The 25,010-nt window shown below is 44.2% G+C and overlaps 1 protein-coding gene across 1 annotated transcript in view; it reads left to right on the top strand.

Annotated features, from left to right (window-relative positions):
• Positions 1-25,010, top strand: part of Creb5 (cAMP responsive element binding protein 5) — a 398,296-nt gene that overhangs the window by 91,551 nt on the left and 281,735 nt on the right. The window contains exon 4 of the mRNA XM_085691054.2: positions 11,358-11,479. Within this exon, the coding sequence (XP_085547180.1) occupies positions 11,358-11,479 (122 nt within the window). The remainder of the gene's footprint in view (positions 1-11,357; positions 11,480-25,010) is intronic.

Below are 25,010 nucleotides of genomic sequence, written 5' to 3'. Positions count from 1 at the left end.
CTGTACTGCCTACAACGGGTTTCTGATTAATCTGTCGTCTGCCCATTGTTTGTCTTGGGCCGTGGTTGGCTTGAGGCTCTTCCTGCCAATCATCAGTAGATCAGGTGAAAAATAGTTGAGAGCACAGAAGCCTAATTTTTATTATTGTGAAATCTGTCATGGAAAAAGGGAGAAAGGGGTGAACACAGAGGAGGCAGCATGAGTAAGACAGTGACCCGCTTTATTTGATCCCCCTCTTTGTATTGAAGTCAGTATGGAATGATTTCATACTCCAGCCAAGTGCTCCATTCAAAACATGCTTCTCACTCTGCATGCTCATGGTTCCGTGGAGCTTTCTAGGATAGAGCGCTGCCCAGTTTGTGCAGAGAGTTAATGCTGGCTGTGTGCATTCTAGGCCTGTCCACACTGAAGTGAAATAGCCTTTCTGTTACATATTTGGACTTTACTGCTTTTGTTCCCGGAAGTGACTAAGCTGTATATTTATCAAAAAAGTCTAAATTTTTATAATTAATGGTTTAGCATATATGCATATATATATATATATAATCTTTAAAATTTGACTGAACTTTTACAGTCTGTATCTTGACTTTTTTTCGATTTATTTAAAACTTCCTTTGTCACTAAAATTTGTTAGTTAAACTATTATTTGCCTTAAGTCTGCTTTATCATATCACTGTATGATAGCTGCAAATAGTGAAGGATATAGCAATGCTACAAAATGAGACTAACAAGACATCCAAACACTAGCCATACAAATGGACATCTAACAGACTTTCTCTTCATATGATATGGCAAGTCCCATTTTATTTGAAATGTAATTTTGCGCAATCAAATACTGTTTAAAAATGGATCAAGAAGAAATTGGAGAGTTTTGCTAAATGTTCATTTACTATTTGATTTATATTATCATCTTCATGATGAGGGGAATTGTAATACAGGGTTTTTTTAAAGGTTTACTTTATGTGTATGAGTGTTTGTCTTGCATGTATGTAGATTCCTGGTGTCTGCAGAGGTCAGAAGAGGACACTGGATCTGGAGTTCCAGGTGTTTATGAGCCACCACGTGGGTGCCTGGAACCAAACCCTGGTCTCTTGCAGTAGCAATAAGTGCCCCTACCTGCGGAGACATCTCTCCAGTCTTGAGAGACAGAGGTGTTAAGTGGACTTTGAGGAGAGAATCTGTAGAACACAGTTTTCTTTCACATGCAGAAAACAAAATTATTGGCTATTCCATACACAGACCCATTCAACTGCAAAATCCCAGTGTGATTTCAGCAGAGATGATGAGGACAGCCCCTGGGGCTGTTTAATTGGGCTGTCATTGGGCACTCGGGGATTCTTGTCTTGCCTGCCAAGCAGCTCCAGCACACTATTGTTTTTACAGGGTTCCAAGGTTCTACATATGGAAAATCAAACAGAAACCAGAATGGGAATCAAAGCACCAAGGTGCAATGTTATTTATAGCCAAAAAAAAAAAAAATCGGGTAATATTTCAAATGAGAGTTCAATTGGGGGAAGAACAAATTAAGATCTTTTGGAGTGGACTCCCCCACCATCTTCCTGTCATAAATCTCAGAGCCTGGAAGTTCAGTCTTTCCTGTGGAGACAGGGGGGCAGGACTGTCCTCCAAGGCAAGCCTTCATAAGCACACATATGTCTATGATGATAGATTTTGCTCAGTGAAAGAGAAGATAAAATTGGAGAGTGTTACAGATCTTTCCCAAAAGCTTAACCCTACACCCTGGGTGGAAGGCCTGAGAGAGATCCATATGATGTGGTGGTGCTTTGAGTGTAATTGACCCTCATTAGCTCATTGGGAGCAGCATTATTAGGAGGTGTGGCTTTGTTGGAGTACGTGTGATCTTGCTGGAGGAAGTGTGTCACTATGGGGCTGGGCTTTGAGGTTTCTCATGTTCAAGAGACTCCTAGTGTCTCAGTTCACTTCCTGCTGCTTGTGGATGGAGATGGAGAACTCTCAGTTCCTTCTCCAGCACCATGCTTCCTGGCGTGATGATGGACTACACCTCTGAAACAGTAAATCAATCCCAATTAAATGCTTTTCTTTATAAGAGTTGCTGTGATCGTGGTGTCTCTTCACAGCAATAAAGATCCTAACTACAATACATGGGAACAGGCTTTCAAGTGCCTAACAACCCCACAACCAGAAACTGTGGCTCAGTTAATGAAGTTAGGACAGACACAGACAAGGTGTGAGAAGACAGACTTCATCCAGCTGACCACCACCATTTCCTCAACTATTCAACAACTACTAAATGCCTAACAAGATTTTGCAGTGCCCATAGCGGACATAGGGCACTTAATGTATTCAAGTAGTCTGTGGAGGACAATAGGTGACAATCAACTACTTAACCATCTACATCAGTAAGTAAGGAAAGATAGCTTAGTGTCAGGTGCTGTGAAGCTTGGCAATGTGATAACAACTATCTAGCAGGTCAGCCAAGCATGTGTCCAGAGAAAAAGTCAGTCTTTGTGCCGAGACATGATGACTATTCATATGGGCTCAGAAGTCCTTTCTCTTGCCTTCAGAGTATGGTGGCAATGTGTGTGTGTAATCCCAGTGCTGAGGACAAAAAGTCACAGGACAGATGTGGCATAGCCAACTGTCCCTGGAGTGGAGACACAGAAGGGAGCCAAGCACTTCCTCCTCTCATGTTCCTCCCCAGATTCTCGGCACTCTTCTTCTGGTGTAAATGGTGAGACAGTTACTGGGGGCTCAACCACATCTCCAGATAGAGTCTAGAATTAGCCTGTGGCTTATGTTAGGCTTACTTCTCATCGTGAAGAAAGAAAGAACATGATTTAATGAAACAGAACATTTGTCTGCGAAGAGTTGATCATGATTGTCCAAAGAGTCCCAAATCATTGTTCGTGGCTCTTTGAAGAATACTCTGCTCAATAATTCATGGACATTTTAAGGAGTCTTCCAAAGGGAAGATGTCATATCATTCCAAATCACCGTGAAAATAAGTTGAAAATTAAAAAAAGAAACTGATGAAGGAAATACATCTCTCTCTCTCTCTCTCTCTCTCTCTCTCTCTCACTCATACACACACACACACACACCACACACACAAAAGGTAATAAATCAAACACCTGCAAGTACAAAAACCCCAAAAAGTATTAGTAATTTCTCACTATGTGCGTGGATTGAAGCCTTATGGCACACAGGGTGACAAGGACAGCCCCTGCCTGAAGACAGAACACTAGTAGCGATAGCTAGCAATCTGTGCCTTGTCCACTGTCTTCTTTAATCCTCATGCCCTTTCTTTCATGGGATGAAATGACCATTTCCACATTCTTTGTGATTTTCTGGCTGCACATCTAGACTGAATGACATACTAAGATTTGGTTCCACTCTACGCTAAATGTGGTTGTTGATCTAGGGACTACCTTTTCTTCTGTGGGCGCCATAGCGCTCAGCCTGCAAGTGGCGTGAATAGGGAAAGCGTAGGAGGAGATTCTAACACATGAGTGACTCAAGGACCACAGAGACGTGTTTGGAAGTCACACTGTCTCATTCACTGCGGTCAGTAGAAAACCGGTGGCTCTTGGCATTTATGGGGGCTGTCAGTTTCTCATCCATGTTTCCAGCTGGCCAAGAAATACAGACTTTTGAATCAGCCACAGGAATGAATTGAGGCCTTGTTCTGCAGAATTCTTTTTATATGAAAAATGTGCTCACACTCTGTTTCACCTGGAAGCCTGCTCCTTTGAAGAAAGCGTATAGGAGAACTCATACAATTGAAGGGCAAGTGGAAATGTAAGGGTTTAGTTTCCTCCATTCAGAACACATTATGGCAATAAAAATCACCTCCTATCTCTTGTTCCCTCCGCTGGCAGTGTCGTGATGTGAAGGTGTAAATCACCCTTGTGCCAGCTCCATGCCTCAAAGGCAAAGTGAACTCATGGCCCAATTGCTTTGGAGCGCTTGAGGTTCATCGCTGGTGGTGAATCTGTCTTGAAGATAAGCTTGTTTAGTTTAAGTCAGCTTTGAAGCCGTATAGAGCCAATGAGCACCAGCTGCAGGAGAGGTCCACACCCATGCATTTTCCCCTCGATTCACAGGTATTGGCAAGGCCACCTGGTCCACGAGTTCTTCATGTTGTCATTAAATGAATCGAGAGCATGACAATGTCCCGTCTCTGCACAGGGTCACCGTAGCCAGAGTTAATTTTATGTATGTCCCGGCCATTGTCTAAAACCAGGTTCACCCTGCCTTGCCTTGTGATGACACTGTCCCTGGGGAAGGAGGCAGAAGACAGCAATGCCAGGGTTGCTGCTAGGTCCTCCTGATCCTGTGGAGTCACACTCAGAGGCGCATTGGTTGCCAGAAAGAAGCCTTGCTGCGCCCCATACAGTTTTGCCAGATGCTCTTGGCCATTGCTCTTATAAAGTCTGAAAGTTCATTTAATATTAACTTTCCTAAGCAGATCTTTATTAAAAGGCAGACAGGAGCTAAGCTAGAATATTTTAATCAACACATTGATGAAACTTCAAGAGAGAGATGTAGTTGTAAAAATAAAAGAAATACATGAATTACTTTCCCTTTCAACTTTAATTCTTATGAAAAAGAGATATACTAATTTTAATACTTTTTGCTACTGATTAGGGCCAGATTTTCTTTTAAAATTTTGTTTGTTTTTTATGTGTATGGGTGCTTTGCTTGTATTCATATCTGTGTAGCATATATGGGCCTGGCATGTCTGGAGGCCTGCAAAGGGCCTCAGATCCCTGGAACTGGAGTTACGGATGGTTGTGTTCTACCATGTGGGTCCTGGGAATCGAACCTAGACCCCTGGAAGAACAACCAGTGCTTTTAACCTCTGAACCATCTCTTCAGCCCACAAAGCCACTTTCTTGAGGAATTCCATCAAGTCGCATTGTATTGTGCATAATTGTGTGTGTGTGTGTGTGTGTGTGTGTGTGTGTGTGTGTGTGTGTGTATAAAATTTCTGACTGGAATAGTCTTGAGTTCAAAATAGTTACTGAAATCTTAAACTTTAATATGTTTCTGTATTTACATCACATGTGGGCAATGAGATCTTTGTATTATTGTCGATCACTAATAATTTGGTACTAAATGCCACAAAATTTCTTGATATCACCCTACTCCTTTAGCTAGGTCATAGGTGATAATATAGGACTGTATGGGTGCCTGAGTCAGAAAGAAAGTGTTTCTCAGAGCCAGCATTCCTCTTTCAGTAGGTTATCTCTCCCGTCCTCTGCATATCATTTTTTAAATTGATGTTTCATCTTGCTTTTAATGGTTGAGGAAATGAAGTAGATGGATATGTGACTTAAACACAACTCTAGAACCAAATGGGGTAGCAGCTTCTAGAAAGCTTATAAATTCATCTCTGTGTGTGCTGTCTAGGTTCGTCTTGTAGTGTTCATACTTGCTGGGGATAATGCACTTAGTGACTATAAACTGATGGAGAGAGAGAGAGAGAGAGAGAGAGAGAGAGAGAGAGAGAGAGAGAGAGAGAGAGAGAACAATATACATTGTGTGGTGTGTTCATGTGCATGCGGAGGACAGAGGATATTTCGGGTGTCATTCTTCAAGCACTACCCACCTTATTTTTTCTGTTGTTTCATTTTTGGTTTGGAACTTACCAAGTATGCTAGGCTAACTGGTGGTCACCAAGCCTCAAGCATCCACTATGTATATTGTATTCCCATTGCTGGTATTACAAGCATGTACCACCATGCCTGGCTTTTTTACAGCGTACTACTGTACTACAGACTGAGTTTAGGTCCTTGTGTTTACAAGGGAAGCGCTTGAATGACAGATCTGTCTTTCCAGCTCCTTGTGGGAACTTGTGAACTCCTTTTAAAAATAGTGTTAGGTAGGTACTTATTGTCTGTCCTACTGATAATGTCAACGGAACTTCCTCTGTGTAACTGGGGGCTAAATTTCTAGAACATAACGTCAAGTTTGTAGAACTCTTTCTTGTAAGGCAGGCAACAGAGTCATAACACTGCAAAGTTCCTTGACTCGCTGCCGCAGGGATGGAGAGTCAGTGAGGACATACCCCTTTCTCAAGAAACATCCAGTAAAAGATCAAGATACTGGTATGTTATAAACTACAAAGAAATTATTTTATACCCTTTTGTTGCTAACATTTAGAAAATTAATTGAAAACATTTCATAGATACATACAAACTATATATATTCATGGGGTACTATCTGATATTTCAATGCATGCACCTGATATATATTGATCAGTCTAGGATAATTGAATGTAACCCATTACATTGAATGCTTATGCTTTCTTTGTGTAGAAAATATTCTAAATCCTTTACCAACCATCATGTAGTATTCGATTATTGCCAGGCATAAACATCCTACTGTGCTGTAGATTAGACATTATCACTTCTGCCCAACCACACCCCTGTACCCTTTTCCCCATCTCTGTCCTACCCGCCTCAGCCTCCGGTAATCAGTATTCTATTCTCTACCTGTATAACATTAACTTTTTAAGCCCCCCCAAAATGCATGCAAATGTGTATTTTTTTATTATGGGATAACTGGTTTGTCCACATTGCAGCAAATGACGGGATTTCATTCTCCTTGAAGGCAAGTTCAACAATAAGAATAGTGATCAAATTTTCCTTCTTGCCTTTGCCTCAGGTGCTTGAGGCTCCCCAGCAACCTGTGTTCTGTTTGTATGTCTCTGCCAGAGGGGAACCTGTAGGTGCTTATGCAGTATCCACCCAGGTGTATGAGGGTGATAAACACAGAGGGGAACCTGGTATGGGAGAATTGTCTGTATTCTGTCAATCCTATTTTATTAAAATGCTGATTGGCCAGACAGGCAGTATAGGCGGGAAAGCCAGACAGGAAGTAGGGGTGGAGCAAAGAGACTGGGAGTATTCTGGAAGCAGAAGCTCCCTCCGCCTCTCCTGTGCAGACCACTGAAGAGGCAGCATGTAACTTGTCCAGCTGAGAAAGGTACGGAGCCATGTGGCTCATGTAGATAAGGATAATGGGGTAACATAAGTTATAAGAGTTAACAAGAAGCCTGACCTAATGGGCCAATCAGTTTATAACCTTATGGAGTCCTGTGTGTGATTTCTCTTTGGGATTTGCCAACTGTGGGGTACCGGGCGGGACGGAAACCCCAACAAGCCGGCCCCCTCATGTTACAGGAACCTGCAGGTGTTTATGCAGCATCCACCCAGGTGTATGAGGGTGATAACCACAGAGGGGAACCTGCAGGTGTTTATGCAGCATCCACCCAGGTGTATGAGGGTGATAACCACAGAGGGGAACCTGCAGGTGTTTATGCAGCATCCACCCAGGTGTATGAGGGTGATAACCACAGAGGGGAACCTGCAGGTGTTTATGCAGCATCCACCCAGGTGTATGAGGGTGATAACCACAGAGAGGAAACTGCAGGTGTTTATGCAACATCCATGCAGGTGTATGAGGATGATATCCCTGGAAAACTTTGAGACTGGGTGAAGTTCAAGTTCAAAAGGTTGGAGGTTCTCCTGTCTCTTGTTTGGGCGTTCCTTGCTGAAGTGCCTAATGAAAGGCAAGCCTAAAGTCTTAAGTGCAGCTCCACATTCCTAAGAAAACCAGTTCCTGTGCATCCTAAGTGGGCTGCTTGTTCCTACTGATTGAATGCGCCTTGCTATTCACCAGAAAAGCACAGCCACTCTTATTCAGGATACAGACATCACTGGAGTTATAGTTGACTAATGTTCTTGGATCTAAATAAGGAAGGGATTACAAGCATTTTAATTTACAGCCTTGGGTTTTACCCACTAAGTTCAAGGGATTTCAAGAGAAACAATTACTTGACAAAGGCATTCAATGGCAGTAAAAATTTCTGCCTCTCTGACTTAAGCAACTGAAAAGCTGGGCTGTTCCCCCTTTGAGCATTTGCACACTTCCTGGCTTATTTGGAGCTGGTAGGAAAAGAGATCAAAGATGACTAGAGATCCTGTACTCAGTCCGATGAATGTTAGATGAAAGTTGGGTGCCATTTATTGTTTTTTTTTTTTTTGTAACTGGAAAGAATGTCATTCACCAAGTTGAATCAAAACCTAGGAACAGTGTCTCTTGTATATTTCAGATGAGAATATAGGTATTTGGCTATCATGCAGCAAAGAGAATCATACTTGGTAACAGCTCAAAGGTCTCCTCTGGGCCATCTGCGCTCTAGGATTGGGGGAAGCCACTGTCTTTGCTTTGCAGGGTCCTATTCCATGGTTTTGGATTTACTGGTAACGAGGCCAAGATGTTGGACACTGTCATCCCCATCCCATGTGTAGCTGTGTGCTAGCACCTGAGGATCTTTTGCTTTAGCATAGAGGAAAAATTAAATTCTCTTAGCTTTGTTTGGAGTCTGTCCTCTCTCGTGTCCCTTGTGATTAATGCCATGGGCCAGCATGAGGCCAACACCTCAAGGCTGCTGCTGATGTGACTTTAAACACTTACCTCAGTTTGATTTTCTACTGAAACCAGTTTCTGTAAGTTCAAGGTGCACCCTCATCATTAGTGAAGGGCTGCATCTAAGCTGTTACTTACCAAAAGTGCTCTGCCTGCTCCCATTCAGGGTGTTTCTGCCGCTGGTCTTGGCGCTTGGTTCTCAACTATGACTCTCAATACTTAGTCTTCTATAAAGAAGTGCGGAGGAATAAGAAGAAAAGCAAAAACTTGGTGAAATAAACTCCCGTGATAACAAGTGGCCAACCATTTTCTGTAGCTTGGCGTTTCCTCAGAAACACTCTTGGGACACAGCAAAGAAGGGAGGCTTCCAACGTGAGGAGGTCAATGGAGGATAGGCAGGATTCCAAGAATGGCTCCATTTCAAAAAAGCAGGAAGTGGTAAAACGATAAATTACCAATAAAATTTATTACCAGTAAAATAATTACCAATAAAATTTGCATATCAGGCCTGGAACAAGACTTGATTTCTTCATAAATAGGGCAGGAGAAATATTCTTATCTAGCATGTTCTCTGTGAATATTACTGAGATGGAAGGGAAATGCTCAGCTTCGTGTCCAGCAAGAGACTCGGAGTGGCAGAATCAATGCACCACAGACAAGACACATCTGTCAAGTCCTACACTTGGTTTCCCTATTTACATCTCTTACTCAGAGACCCATTAAATGTAGGTCTGGGTCTTATTTCTGTCCTGACTACTGATTCCTAGTGGTTCCCTTTGATGGTCCTTTCAATAGTTGTATATTGCTTGAGCCTATGGGCCGTCAGTGGCTTTTGAAGTTAATCTGAGTTTAGAATTCATAGAATCCTTAACCTTTAGAACTTTATTTGAAAGATAAGGGGGATGAAGTCTAGGGGAAGTATTTAATGTCCTCTAAGTCATGCTATTTTCCAAATATGGATTGTCAAGATTGTTTTACACATAAATACACCCAATTGTTTTATACACAAAGGGCTTATGAGTCCTTTGAGCCTGGAAGGGCAAACCTTGGGATGTAGACTGAAATGAGATCCTGTTTAAAGGTGATAGGAGATTTTTTATGAGACGGTTATAGGTTGTCTGGTCTTGTTCAGGAAGACCATTTCTCTATTTCCAGAATAGAATCCAGCCTGCTAATAAACATATGTGAGACAACCTGGGTGAAAATCCTTGTGAAGCACAAACTTCTGCAGAAATAGGTTGTTCTATATAATCACACAACAGTTATATGAGTATCTGAGACACACCAATATCTGTGTGTGCATCATAGTAACTAGTGTGCTAAAAATGTCATTTGCACAAAGCTGAGCCTTCATGTAAGCATTTTAGGTAAGGTTTGATTTACAGCCATCAGGAGTTGAGAACCTCAGAATCTTGTATCTTGAGGTTAATAATGGGGAAAGAGCACCATTGGGACTCTGCTGTCCCAGAGTCCCTGCCAACCCCTTGGGTACTGAAGGCCCCTTTCTCCTAGGGAATCAGGACACATTGTCATCAAAGGGCTGATTCTACAGAGAATGGCAGGTCACAAGCCACCTGCTTTGTGAGTCTTGGTTGATATTTACTGGATTGCTGGGAATACCTACTCTATATATGTAAAGAAGTAAGCACAGTCCTGATGTCTTGTGATATAGCAGCAGGCCTGGCACTGAGTGTCAGCGTAAGGGAGGGCTTTGGATGACACAGGTGGCAGTGGCTTCCAGAACTGTGCAGAAAGTGAAACAGAGGCAGTATATAGATCAAGCTGAGCAAAAGCCACAGTCAATCTCCTGTTTGCCGAGGGCTTAGGTGGGGATTGCACGAACACACAGTGGAAGAGGCTAAGGCCCTTGCTTGTAACCCTGGTGTCACCACCACCTACCCGGAGACCTGAAGAAGAATCGCACTGGTTCTCCATTTTTCTCGTTTCATGTGCACATGAGCGTGTGTGTGTGTGTGTGTGTGTGTGTGTGTGTGTGTGTGTGTGTGTGTGATAGCTATGGCCCCTCCCTTCTGTTTATTGTATCTTCTGCCTTGAGGAAAAGTATTCTATTCTGTGCTATTCATGTCAACCGTGCCTAATCTGAAGGAAAACAGCCAGCCTTAAGCATAAGTCTTAAGGACAATTCACCTTCCTCACTTCCTAGGGTCTTGTGAGATTGGAATCCAGAGAACACGTGGGTACGAAAGTACTACATAGACGGCAGCAGATCCTGGCTTCGTCTCCTCCCGTTTTCTAAGGAGTAGGCTCCGGAGAAAGTCCAGACTATGAAAGAAATTCCTTTCCTTTTACAGAGTATCCACAGAACATTCTTTTGGCCACAGCAAAGGAAAATAAAATCAATAATGCTATATTTTATAAAAGATGGAAGCTGAGCGTGTTTGACTTGGAACCTCTTATCATCTTTTTCTGGTTCTCAGGGGGAGATAAAATTACTGAGCTACTTTTTGCATTAAGAAGGAGGAATTAGCGGGCCTGTTTGTTTCTTTTTGTTTTCTATAAAAATATACACTCTTTTTCTTTCTAAACTCCTGAAATCAACTTTGAGAGTGGTATAGAAAGCCTTCTGGGTTGAGTTTAGCTAAATCATTTTTTTTTTTTTTTGCAGATTAAAGTCAAAGGCTCATTCCCCATATGGTGATGTGCATTCAGATGATACTGACTCCGGATGTGGAGAACAAGAATGTTTATTGCTGTCTAGGGGTGAAGGTGGGGGGTGGTCAGGAGGGCTGGGATGTCCTTATGTGTAGGTTTTTTTTTTCTTCCACATGGCCATTACAGTTGAAGGGCTGGGAGAGGGTGGGTAGCTGTTGGGCATGGGATGGTATGAAGGAATTTGTGTCCATCTACCATGCATTGCATGTTACTGTTACATGTTACTGTTACTGTTACTGTTACTGATCTTCGGCCTCTGCTTTCAGATCAGACTCCAACACCCACGAGATTCCTGAAGAACTGTGAGGAGGTGGGTCTCTTCAGTGAGCTGGACTGCTCCTTCGAGCATGAGTTCAGGAAGGCTCAAGAAGAAGAGAACAGCAAGCGGGTAGGTGGGCCTGGGTGGACCCTGGGCCGGGGGGTCCCCAGGGTTGTGTGGAAAATGTCTGGCACTGCAGACTGCGTCGAGGTGTTGTTAGTGTACAATCCCCTGACTCAGTGTCCCTGTGATGCCTGTTGGTGATAGTGTTTTATGTATTTTTACACGTCTGCCAGTCTTTTTCTTTTAAAGTGATATGTTGCTGATGGTGATAGCACACAGAGCTGAAGCTCATCACGGCTCAGAAACAAGTATCTGAAACATGGAATTCAAGCTTTAGAAAAACATGATTGTATACTTACAGCCACGTCAGACAAATCACCCTCAGATATTTTTTTTTTTGTTGCTAAGTATTTAACAGCAGATCTTATATAGGCAGTGTGTTCAAAAGAGACCAGGCCAAAGGGCAAGAACAGGTGATTCATCAAATGGTAGGACATAGGATTTTCTTCTGATTTGGGCCCTGCTCGCACCTGTCTGTTTTCCATGATTATTGGTTGCTTTCTATCAGATGCGAAATCACTTTCTGGTCACCTTTCCCGGTCAGGCTACCGAGCATAGATGGTTGGTGAGGCAAACAGATTAGCTTCAACTGTGAGTTGCTTCAGAAAATTCTTTAGGTTTTCTTTTTGTCCATATTATTGTGGTAGAATTTAAAAACCTACTAACAAGATTAAGCAAAGGAGGTAGGGTCACAGGTAAATTTGACAAGTGTGCATTTCATGAATTCTCTGTTACTGTCTCAGGATGTCACTGAAGGCACACAATGTACTGAACATGCTAGACACAGTCCCTGGACAGAAATGCAAAAGGTGGAAGATGGTTTAAAGGGACAAGCAGCTAGGTGGTGAGGAAACCTGAAAGTCCAGCTGTTCCAACTGGAAAGGAACTTTTAAAAGGCTCTGATAGTTTTCTACCTACTTCCAAGCCTCTGGCTCTTCCTCTGTGTGAAATGACAGTAATCTCTCTCCATCCAGATGTTTGTGTCATATGCATACACTGTGCTAGCTCAGGGAGGGCTCACAGTGACCAGTCTGCATTGCTTTAGCAAAATGCATGACACTTATAGAAGGAGTCCAAAATCATAATCATCCCACTTTATGTATAACTATAACTTTATTTATACTAGCCCTTCCCTCTCCTGTCCCCACTTTTCCAGATATCTTCATATCTGTTCTTTGCTGGGCAAATCATAACATCCTGAGCACTTTCAGAAGCACATCACATAATCTAGACGACACAACTAGTAAAGTTTGGGGTACCTACAAACTTTAAAACCATGAGAATAACAAAAGAGAATCCAGGAGTCCCATTCAGTGAATTCCCTCTGCTTGAGTAATGAGTTTAGTTCTTTTGATCGATTTGCATAAGTAGAAGCCGGTTTGAGGAGTCAGTGTCATTCATTTCCCCAAGACAGCCAAAGTGGGTTTCTTTGATTGTGATAATGACGTGGGTGTGGTCAATGCTGTCTTTGTATTCTTTCCGATAGAATGGTGATGAGCACATGCCCTTGATTTTCCTAAAGATCTTTTTTCCCCTGCCTGGTTCTTTGCAGCCTCAGCTGGGGGTGTGGCTTTAGGCGTGCTCCTGGTGAGTTATTCATGACTCTCCATGTGACGCCTCCTGCAAGCAGTTCTTGCAGATCTGAATTCCAGGAAATGGTTTGCTTCCCCCGAGGAACTTGGGCATTTTTCTGCTGTGTCTAGGAGAAGAGTGTACCGGTTGTGTTTCTCTTTTTGCTCTGACTGCTGGATTATCACAAAGCCAAGGGTACTGCTTAACTTAGAGAGCTCTTTAGGGCCGCTCTAATGAGTAATATTTTTACTTCCTCCATCTACTAGACTTTCAGTTCTAGTTTATATTTCCACTGGTTCTCATTTTTAATTAAACAAAAATATCTTCATGCTATACATGTTTGGTGAATTGCCTTCAATTTCTTGTGGGTTGAGAAGACATGAACTCATTAAAACTTAAAAATCACATAATGAGATGAGCACCACCGAGCAAGAGTGCTGTGGTAAACGGCAGGGTCATGTTTTTCTCATGGTCAAGCGTTGCTCATCGCCATGGGATTGCCCATGATGGGTGTGAGGGAATGACAGCAGACAGTCCTCCAGGACACCAGTGCAAGCACTGGGAACCAGGCAGCGTTCAGCCTGTGGAGGCTCCCTCTTGCTCTGTTTGGTTCAAACCAGAGGGACCAAATCCAGCCTTGGGTGGCCATCACCACAGGAGGGGATTTTGCCCCAGTGACTAATGCACTGTGACTCACGCAGCAGCAAAGCGGCTGTGTTGGTGGTGGCTTACCGGCTGGCATGGTTTGGCAGCACTGGGAGGGGAATGCACAGAAGCATCAATGTTCCCGATCTGAAGGTGTGCTTTCGCTTCCCTCCCAGACAGCAGTTCTCCAGCTATTAGCATCCCTGTAGCTCCCGCTTCACTTATTCTTTCGCTGCTTAAAAAAAAAGTAGGGACAAAGTCTACACTCACTGAGTTCTGTGTTTTCCGATGATCCTCTCATTCTGTTCTTTTGCTATTCATTCAGGTGCTGATACATTTCTTCCCAGGGCTCAGGTGAGGCCTAGGGCTTCATGGATGACAGATAAACATTCTGTCACGGGGTAGATTCCTAAATCCAATTATCTCCCTTTAATTCTAAACCTCAACTTTTTCTGATTTCTTTACCTGAGACTCCTTTCTCTCTCTCCTTTCCCTCCCTTCTTTCCTCCTATGTAATATACATGTGTTCATGTGGGTAAGCATGCCATGCCGGGCTTTTATGTGGGCACTGGGTATCTGAACTCAGGTCTGCATGCTTGCATGGTATCTCCTCAGCCCATTCTTGACCTAAGTTTTCTAATAGGAAAGTACGTGAATTTCTTCATCAGTAGAATTGGATAAAATGGAAGATGTTTTCACTGATTTAGAGAACTTGATTTAAATGGTCCTGTGCTTCACCTGTAGGTTTCTAGCTGTAGGGCTGGAAAATTCAGATAAAAGGCAAATAGAGGACGGATTCTTACTAGATTAGATTTAGAGTCCCATTAAAATAATTCCGTTTTGTTTATTTGTTTGTTTTGACTCTGAATCCAATTCTGACATCCTTTTCCAAAATAATCTCAGCGTGTATATAGAATGAAAGGTTACATCAGGTCATGGCCAGGCAGCAGATAAGTCTCCAAGATTAGCTCTGTTTCCGATACTAATAGTTACTCATTGCCTCGTAACTCTTCTGAGGGGAATCCTAGACTTAGAAAGGGCTATATTTCTCTAGGAGGCATCACAAAGCTCAGCTTGCCCATGGCTTAAAACTCAGAAGCCTATACCCCGAAATGCATAACTTGGTCATCAGCCTCCATTCAAGAAATGTTTTAGGGTGGCCACAGTATATCAAGTACTGTCCAAGTCACCAATGAAGATGCCAATGAATATAAATGATTAGGAAAACAAGCAAGCGTTAAAACACCTCAGTTTTCAGACACCTGACTTTTTATAGACCAGACAGATAGATAACACACCAGTGAAAAATGCCCATGGTAGGCAGGTGCTATGGAGTTATACCCCACGTTGGGCAGGTGCTATGGGGTTATACCCCACGGTGGGTGGGCGCTATGGAGTTATACCCCACGTGGGGCAGGTGCTATGGAGTTATACCCCACGGCAGGCAGGTGCTATGGAGTTATACCCCACGGCAGGCAGGTGCTATGGAGTTATACCCCACGGCAGGCAGGTGCTATGGAGTTATACCCCAAGTGGGGCAGGTGCTATGGAGTTATACCCCACGGCAGGCAGGTGCTATGGGGTTATACCCCACGGCAGGCAGGTGCTATGGAGTTATACCCCACGGCAGGCAGGTGCTATGGAGTCATACCCCACAGCAGGCAGGTGCTATGGAGTTAATGCAGCTGCGAAGGAGTTCAGGACAGGCTGGGTGTGGTCAGAGAGGGAATCCCAATCCTGTGATCCCAGAGACTCAAGTGGAAGCCCGAGAAGACGACCTGAGCGAACAGAGAAAGGATGCGTAAAGGTCTGAGGCCAGGTGGTGGAATGTGTGTTGGCAAAGTTCTGAAAAGAGGTACAGCCGCGTAAGCATGTGTGAGAGAGCTCGGTGTGGGGAGCCAGGCCCAGGAGGGCGCTGCCGGCCATGTGAAGTGTTCGGTTTTAACAGTGACTCAAAATGAGATGGGGAACCATACAGCAGTTCTGAGCAGAGAACCAACAGGGCCTGGTGCAGTGCTTTAGAAACGTCATTGACTGTTGAGCGGAAAGCCGGTGGTTGGAAATAGTTAAGGAAGAAATGAAAGACATCTAGGCTAATATTGGTAGCAGAGATGGAGGATGTGGCTGTGATCTAAGTAAATTTTAAGGACAAAGGTGATAGATAGTTTTGCCGGTAGAATATACTGGCAGCAACAGGAAGGGGAGACTCAAAAAGCTCCTGGGTTTTCCACTTTGTGCAACTGGAAGAATGGAGTGCTTGTGGGAAGAACAGGGTTAGAGAAGGTTGGTGTTTGACTTCATGAGACGGAAGGGACTCACTTTTGACAGAATGTGTGTGAAGGTGAGTTCTCAACATGGCGCTGGCAAAGTTGTCCAACTCTTTCCAGTTCAGACTTCCTTCAACCCTGCGCAGAGGAAACTGAGTAGGAAGAATAAGATGGAGGCCCAGCTCTTACAGAGATTCTGAGGGAAAAAATGGGGTACAGATTTTGCGATCCAAGTCAGAAGAAGATTTTTGTTGTTGTTGTTTTTTTAAAGAAAAAGAATGAGCCGGGGTGGTGGTGGTGGTGGTGGTGCACTCATTTAATCCCAGCACTTTATCCAGGAGGTAGAGGCAGGCAGGTCTCTGTGCAGGTCTCTGTGAGTTCAGAGGCCAGCCTAGTCTAAAAGACCTGGTTCCAGGACAGGCTCCAAAGCTACAGAAAAACCCTGTCTTGAATAAAAAGTAAAAGAATAAATTATGAATAATTTTTCACATTTAATTCGTTTTTAGAAAAGTCCGAGTAACACGCAAGCAGGCGTGTATTCCATTGACATAGCAGCAACTTTGCACATGGGCACACACATAGTTTTTGCATGTATGTGAACACATGGCTTTTGCACGTTTGCTCTCTCTCCTCCCCCTCCCATTCTCTTTCTCCTTCTCAATCACAGGGGCTAGAAATGAAATCCTTTGTCTTACTCAGAGAAATATAACATTACAGCCTAACATGGCTAAAGACCCCACAGATAAGAAACACAGTGCAAGTTACACATTGGGATATTCCCATAGGACCTAAATATGGCTCATTATGCTGATGCAGAAATAGCAAATTAGGACATCTAGAATTCCTTCTCAAATGATGAAAAGTGCAGTCTGTCCCTAGAGGGTATTGACTCTTTCACACTTGGGGAAAAGGGACAAACTATGATCTTAAGATCTTCCTTCTCAGGTCAGTCGGGGGTGGTGGAACTGGTCACAGCCTAGGCAGCCCTAGTTCTGATAGGTCAGGCTGTTTACCCTCGTTAAATTCTGCACGGAGCTATGGTACCAGATGCCATGGGTTGCTTGCAGAGAGAAGAGGCAGAGAAGAGGACAGCGGAGAAGGTTTCTTCCTACTGTCTTGCTCTTCCCAACAACTAAGCAGGCATGGCTGCCTCCTGGGGAGGGTCTGGACAAAGTGGTGCTGGATGGAAAATAGGACACCATGCTGAGCAAACTCGCAACAGCTGCACGTTTCCGGGTAGGAAAATCTGCTGCTGCTGAGATATTTGTGTAAAGCAATCAGACCCTCCCCCAGAAAGGCCAGAGGAAAAGAATGTTTTGAAACCCAAACTTGGTTTTATCCAGGTTTTAAAAAGTCTCCCTGTTTGCTTAATCCTCATGGAGGAGACTGTTTTTCATCTCTTCCATTTTTTTTCTCAGCCTGTCTGAAAGGAAGCACCTTTGACGGTGATAATGGAAATGACGATCTCTTCCTTCCCCGCCCCAGTGACTGGGAAACCCAAGGCTTGGAAAGATTCCCTTTGTTCTCCCTTTTCTGCCCAGGACAAATGGAGGGCACTCTCGCCTTCCTCCCTGCAGGCTTGCTCACCTTACTCCTTGCAGGTTATGGCCCTCACTGTAGCTGGAGTTTGGTGAGAGGAAGGGAATTTGGCTTGATTCTTGCATCCTGCTCAGGGGAGTAACTAAAGCAGGGGATGAACTGAATACTATTTCATGTGTTTGAGGTCCCGGAACTGTAAGAATGATGAGTCTTGCCCTGATGGCATTAGTGAGAGCTGGTGTCTACTGCTGGATGTGTGAGTTGATTAGGATGGGACCCAAGGCCTTGCCTCAGTTTACCATGGAATGGACAGCACAGCATCCACAAGATTGCGTTTGATGTTTGTGTAGAGCCTGATTGCCTTCAGAACAGTCAAATGTCCGGAGCTTTGTTTGTAGATGAGAGCGGACCCAACGTCAAATAGGTTTGATGTGGTTGGTGAGGGGAGTCCATGGCTTACAGGGGTGGGGCTGAGACAGGCATTAGATATTTCTTTATTGTCACCCTTAGAGACTTCCTTAAAACCCTATCTGTCAGAGCAGAGAAAGTTGAGACTGGTAAGTTAACTTTGATTCCTAAATCATTTGGCATTCAGAAAGTCTGTGTTCAGCCGGTGTTAGAAGTGAGATCAGAGGGTCGCAAGCAGCAGGAACTGCAGGGCAGCACCTCCCGACTCTGAGTATTAACTATTTCAACTACTTGCCAGGAGTTTTATTTACCTTTTCTGTCATCTGACGCTTGTTAGGGTGAGTTAGAGGTAGGGCTCTTCTACCTGGCTTCTCTTTGATCCTAGGTGTCCAGAGGCTGGAGTCACAATAGACAGGCTCCGCATTCCTGCTGTGCCAGTGATGGACATTGCCGTCTGCAGCTGCCAAGGAGAGGAGCCTGGGAGAGAAAAAAAAGGGATGATGTTAATACTCAGTGTTGCTTACCATAGGGGAACTCACTCACTTAAAAACCTTTACCTGAAAATTTGTGAAAGAAATAGTGTCTTGTTTTTTTTTTTTTTTCTACATCAATATTTCCTGGTCACTAGTTGTAGGGACTAAAGTAGTCCCACGTTTGCAAAACCCTTTCAGGCCCATGTTGATAATGATAATTCAATTCTCACTCTTTTTCTCCCATTGAAATGCCAGAAATAATCTTTGCAGACAAAAATAAAGTAGATGGTTAGTTTGTGTGGCTCTTCTGCACCTCTGCAGCTATCCCTTTGGGTGTGTCCACCCTCAGGCAGTTCTAGCTATTCTATCTCTTCAGAAAACCACAGTCTCCTAGCTAGCCTCCAGTCCTCAGCCGAAGGTACAGATTAGACTTTCACGTGCAGTGGCTTCAGCTACTGATGTCTTTGGAGATGCCTCTGTGGTCCCACTTAGCTTACTCATGGCTCTTCCCAGGTTACAGACCCACTGCCATTTTGACTCCCTTGGTTCTGCCAAGCAAACTATACCCTCACTGGAGGACTCAACTTTGCTCTACTCAGTTGGTCCAACTAGGAATATTCTAAGGAAAGAAGGTCCCTCAGAAACCATGGTCTTCTTTTGTGTTCTGTCTCTGTCACCTCAGGCTAGAGCATCCTACCAGGAAGTTGCTGCTAATCTCCAAAGGGTAATTTGGTCATTAACACAACTTTAAGTATAGTCATGGAAAAGAGGGCTTCTGAAAGAACCTAACTATAATGTGTAAAACTAGAAGTCAATTGTTCTTAAATCTTTTTTCCCTCTTGCTAATAGTTAGAATATACAACCAGTGTCCAGAAGTAGCTTGAGATCTCAAGAGAGCAAACAAGAATTGATTTGGAAGTTCATAACCACAGCACTGTGTGGTGTTTTCCGTACGCTGCATCAATATGGGCTCAGCCAGGTCTGGGTACTGTAAAATCTTTGCTTGGAATATATGAGAGAAGGGCCAATAAAAGAGGTAAGGACCATTGAAACAGTTTTCAAAAGAAAAAGAAATGACCAAGTCCTGGGGAATGTGTTACATCTGCCCTGTGCTGCCTTCCCATCATGCAGTGAGAAAGTGAATGACAAACTGGCTTCTGTGTTTGGGAGCATCTTCCCTAAAGCCATCCTGAGGAAAACAACTTTCTTAGCAGGAGACTTCCTCAGGCTGATCTCTCTATTCTGACCTGGGTTGGATTCTCAGTTTGTCTAAATCCCATCTTACCTATCCTGAGGCAGGCTGGCCACAAGGAGATTTCAATGGATTAACACAGTGGGAATCACAGCGCCAAATGGGTGCTCTCCTCTGAAGGAACAGCTTGCAGCTGTGAAAAATACAGGGTTTGCAAGGCAAAAGACAGAGCCCTGAAGTGGTGAGCTGGGCTGTAAGTCTCTGCTTATGCTGTTCTTCAGGCTGCATTGCACTGACACTCTCAAAGGCAGGCAGGAAAATTGGCCCATTCTGGGCCAGATTCAAACAAAATGGCTATGAAACGAAGCTTCCGTTCCAGGCAGAAAAACAGTGTTCACATTTGGAAAACTGACGAAATGTTAGACCCCGTGAGCATCTGTAGTGAGATCGCTTACCTGGGCCCCTCACAGAGATGTGAGAAGAAACTGACATTATAAAAAGTGGAAAGGGAAAGAAAATAATCGTTGCAAGAACCTGCCTCTGCCTCCATCGCGCTGTAAAGGCGGATGGATGTCTGGCCAGGAGCGGGTATGGGAGTGATTTGCCAGGGGAACGGCTCAGCGTTTGCCGGTGGTGATTTCCATACTGATAAGTTGGAGGGCAGGAACTGGGATTCCGAGCATTCCTCCTGTTCATATCCCCATCATGGTGGATGTCAAATCACACCTGTGGGTTAGTGATGGCTGGCACATCAGAGTCACGCAGGGATGCTATCCTTGTTCTCGATGCAAGGATGCCCGCGGTCCCCAGACTTGGGAAAGTTCAGGAATTTTGCCTTGCATTTGATAGTCCTCATTTTGTGGAGAGAGCTCTTTCAGCAAAAAGAAGAGGTTCACAGGCCACCTAGCCTGGAAGTGAGGTCCCTTGAAGTGACTTTCTTGAACATCCACTCACTGTCACCTGCCTGCCCTGCTACTCCTTGACAGAGGGGCCCCTGGTGGCTTTTCTGAACTTACTTGTGACTCCTTTATTCTTTGCTTTCTGAAACCTTACCAGCTGGCTGTTTTATTCCGTTCGAGGCTGTGACTCTTGTGACTTCGGGCACATTTCATTCTCTCCTCAAGTGGCTCTCAAGTAGCATTGCCTAAGGACTGTGCTCTGGGCATCACCTGAATATGCCATTTCTGACAAAACCCCAATCATACATGGCAGGATGAGACCAGCATGCAAGACCACACAATCATTCTGGAGCTGCAAGGTTGATGACCCCCTTATGAGCAAGCCTGTACCCAGTCCTGCCTTTGAAGGCAAGGCGTCACTTTTGGTTTAGCCTGGCTTCAGCCATATGCATCCTTCAGAACTGAGTTACATGAGGTACATGTTACTGAGTTACATCTGCTGTATGAAAACTTTGAAAGCCAGTCAGGGAGCTGACCAAATACTATCTGAGCTGATGCCATGCATAGCCCTTTTCTGTGGATGTATGCTGAGGAGAGAAATCATTAAAACACCTCTTCCTAAGGAAGAGAAGTGGTTGCTTGGTGCGACTGTGGGTAGAATGTCTCCAGGTCACTTGGTACTGCAGGATGTTCCAGACCCCAGGATGTCAGGATGCCACCTGCTCCTTGCTCTCCCCCCCAGAATGATTTGTAATACCTAGAACTTAGGAATGTTCTTGAAGGTTTATGAATGCGAGGGATTGCTGGACTGTTGCGCCCATCCACCACTTTCTTATGAGAGCAACAAGAGCCTGGGATAGGGAGGACTGGAATCCTTGGTGCTCTGGATTTTCAAGTACTTGGGACCTCTACTTTTGTAACCCTTTAAGTTGGTCTTCTAAATGCTAGAGGGGAACAAGATGGTCCAGTGTAGTTGGAGGCATTTCTGTGTCCTGCTTAGTCTTGCAGCTGCTTATATAATAATCATTCAGAGGCTTAATATTAATTACAAACTGTTTGGCCTATTAGCTCAGGCTTATTACTGGCTATCTCAAATTTGCCCATTTCTGTTAGTCTATATTTTACCATGAGGCTGGTGGCTTGTTACCACACATCTTGCTTCCCTGACAGTTGCTGGCATCTCTCTTGACTCCACCCCTCTATTCAGTTTGACTTTCTGACCAAGTTATATTCTACCTTGCCATAGGTCTAAGCAGTTTTATTCATCAACCAAAAAAGCAACACATATTCGCAGCATACAGGACTTCCCACATCAGTTCAGAGTTCTGCCGATGACTTTTTACGATGTAATGTACCAAGAGTTCTTTTTAAATGAGGCTGATTCACATGAAAACGGCCTCCTAACTCACCCTATATTGCCTACATGAGCCTGGGCATGGGCCATGGAGATGTGATGCGGAGTGTGGGCTGACTTCTTCATGAAAGTAAGAAATCTAAACTTTTCTTCCACCATTCTCTAAAAGTCATACGTGACTTCATTTCCCATGTACAAAACAGACTTTTGAAAAGCCTGCTATCTGCATATGTAGATTGAATATATTGAGATCTAAAGACAGAAATCATATATGCTATTATAATTCTTCACCTAGAATTTTCTTTCCGGTGCTGACCCAAAGGAGGTCCTGGAACAGGCCCTCAAGCTCCACGTGAGCAGAGATTGTAACACAGAACACCATTTCTGTTGGGAAAAGCATCTTTCTCCTGCATATCAAGAGTCAGCAAATGACTCCTTACCCCCGGCCTCTGCCAGAGAGCTTTCTTCTCTTTCTGTATCTCAAGAATGCACACAGCTGTGTGTAATTTTAGGCAAAGTGAACAATCTAGGTTTGGGGAATGAGGCCTCACCCATTTCTTGGAGGTTCTGACAGTCAGTGGCTATAGCCAAGAATCTCCCGCGGTGTTCAGTTCAACATCAGCTTCATCAGGCATTAGCTGTCAAACTAGCTGATGCCCTCCAGGAAGATGGCACCAGCGTTCCACCCATTATCTGAATGCCCTGGAGTAGATTTACCATGAGCAGTAATGTGTCTGTACAGATCCAAACACATATGTCCTCCCTCAGACCCCCTTGTGACAAGAGGCACATATTGTAGGACAGCTGGCCCGGGCCAGGAGTGCAGCCTGCGATCTCGGGAGAGAGGTGCCACTTTGACCCCATAAGTGCAGCTCCACTAATTGAATGCAATCGTCGCAGACTGCAGCCACCACAGTTGCATGCCTGAGTCAGCACACTGCTGCATTTTTCAGGAAATAAAAACGTGTGTTAGTAACAAGTGACGGAATATTCCAATTCACTTTGCAACCCTAAATTCTGTCTTTTGGCAAAGTCTCACAATACCACCGCAGACCGAGATTGTGTAACAGGTTTGTTGTTAAAAGATGAAAAAGCACGGAGACTCATTCACACGGATGCTTTAAACCAACTGAAGAGCCAGAAGCTCCTGGAGCTTGGGATGGCTTCAAAAGGGATCCCTCTCCATGGAAGTGCACAAAATGTTCTATGCCAAAAAGTTGCTCTGTTGGGTGGAGGCTTGTTATCCTAGGGTGAATACTGTGTCCCTCGGTGAAATGGGTGGCTTGGGCCTTTTCAGACATCGGTTTGTGACTTACTGAACCCTCTCCTGTTCCCTTGGCTCTTCCTTAATCTCCAGCTCACAGCACCTTTGCCTCCCTCAGGCCTCAGGCTTCCTGAGGCCCCTTGGTGTCAAGGTTCCCCCAGAGACTGTTTGACATCTCAGCCTGCGGGAGAGTGAAGTCCAAACAAGAACTGCTAGTATTTGCATTCCTCTCTCCTTTCACGGACCAGAAGAAAGAGATTGATTCTTAAAACGTGATCCCCACTTCCTACAAGCCCCTGGCAGAGGTACCTCTCGCCTGGTGCCAAATCCCTTCCCCAGCAGCTGTTTGGTGATTCCGTGTCACCGGGCTGACGGCAAAATTCGCCATAGCCTTTTAATTACCTGTTCATATTTCTGCAGTGCAGGGCTCCGTGGCACAGGGAGGGGATAAGCCCTCATTGTAATGGACTTTCAGTAAGACTATCTCTGAGATAAGAGTACTAAATCTTGGCAGTCTTTCGGGAGCGCACACTTTGTGATTACACACAAATTCTTGGCTCCCCAGAGCCGTGTTGTAAATGGAGTGTACGATGCCGGGCTGGGTAATAAGATACTGCAGAAATGTCTGAGGGTAAGGTGCACTCTTGCTTTATTTATGAAGATAGACATGCCGGTTGAGGGCTTAATCACAGCTGATAAATCATTTTAAGAAAGCCTATTAGAACCATATGCTGATTTTTTTGCATTAATATGGTGTGTCTGTTTCTAGTCTAAGAAGGCAGGGCTTTTTCCTCTTGTGCTCTGTGTCTCTACAGTGTGGATTGTTTATCTGCTTAAGTGATATCCCTTGTGTGGGAGCATTTATCTCTTTAAGAGGCACCGCTAATAAAAGAAGGTGAAAGGAAATGGGGACGGATGAAGGAATGAGGGCGCCTGTTGCCTAGTGTCTCTGTATGTGTGCGCGTAAGTGTGTGTACATGTGTGTCTCTGTGTTCATTCACGTTTGTTTGTGAATGCTCATTTGTGTGTGTATGTGTGTGTGTGTGTGTGTGTGTGCGCACGCGCACGCATGTGTGTGTGTTTATAGTATCCCAAAAGAAAGAATCCAAGACCTGAGAGCAGGAAACGTCTATTCATTTAGGAAGGCCGTGGACTGCTCCTCACTAAGCATAAGGTAGTCATTTCAGCCCAGGTGGCTGTAATACTGTAGTAAAAGATTATCTGAAGTTGGGGGCGGTGTACTGACATTTTGGTTACCTCACTTCTCCCCAAGCTAGTGGAGCTTGGCCCCAGGAACAGGTCCCAAGGCTCTTTAATGAGAGCCATATTGGGGCTCCAGATTGGAGCCAAACTCTGTTTATCGCTAATTGCAGGGGTTCCTTGCAGAACTTTGCTATTATTTCCTGATTATATCTCTGCTCTTTTTTGTTATCTTGCCAAAATTCAAACAGTAATAATTGCGTGATTTATTGTTTATTTGTAACCCTTCTACTGCTTCAATCCCGTTATGCAGTGGATTTCAAAACAGCAATTGCTTCTTCGAAATGCGTAATTTCTTTGGCCTTCCCCAGGGAAGTCTGTAAGTGTGACCCTCACTTGGAAGTCTTCAAATCCCTTCCATCTCTAGGATGTTATCTTGGACTGTGTATAGAAGGGCTGATGTTGGTGTAAAGAGTCTGTGCCAGGAGGCTGAATTTAGCCCTAGAATTTTATCTAGGTTGTGTTATATGGCGGCGAAGTTTCTTTCCAGCTTCCAGTTTCAAAGACAGAACCAGAGTAAAAGCCTACATTACATTCATTTAGACATGGTGGAGAAACACACCCCCAGCTGTGAGACACCATGACCATTAACTAGGACAAAATTCAGTGTCATTACCAGGCCATCTTCTTGTCAGATACTGTGTTTGAGATTTCAAGCTCACCC

This window comes from Myodes glareolus, chromosome 6 (assembly GCF_982192425.1).
Source record: "Myodes glareolus chromosome 6, mMyoGla1.1, whole genome shotgun sequence".
NCBI lineage: Eukaryota > Metazoa > Chordata > Mammalia > Rodentia > Cricetidae > Myodes > Myodes glareolus.
This window is presented reverse-complemented; position numbering and strand designations above follow the sequence as displayed.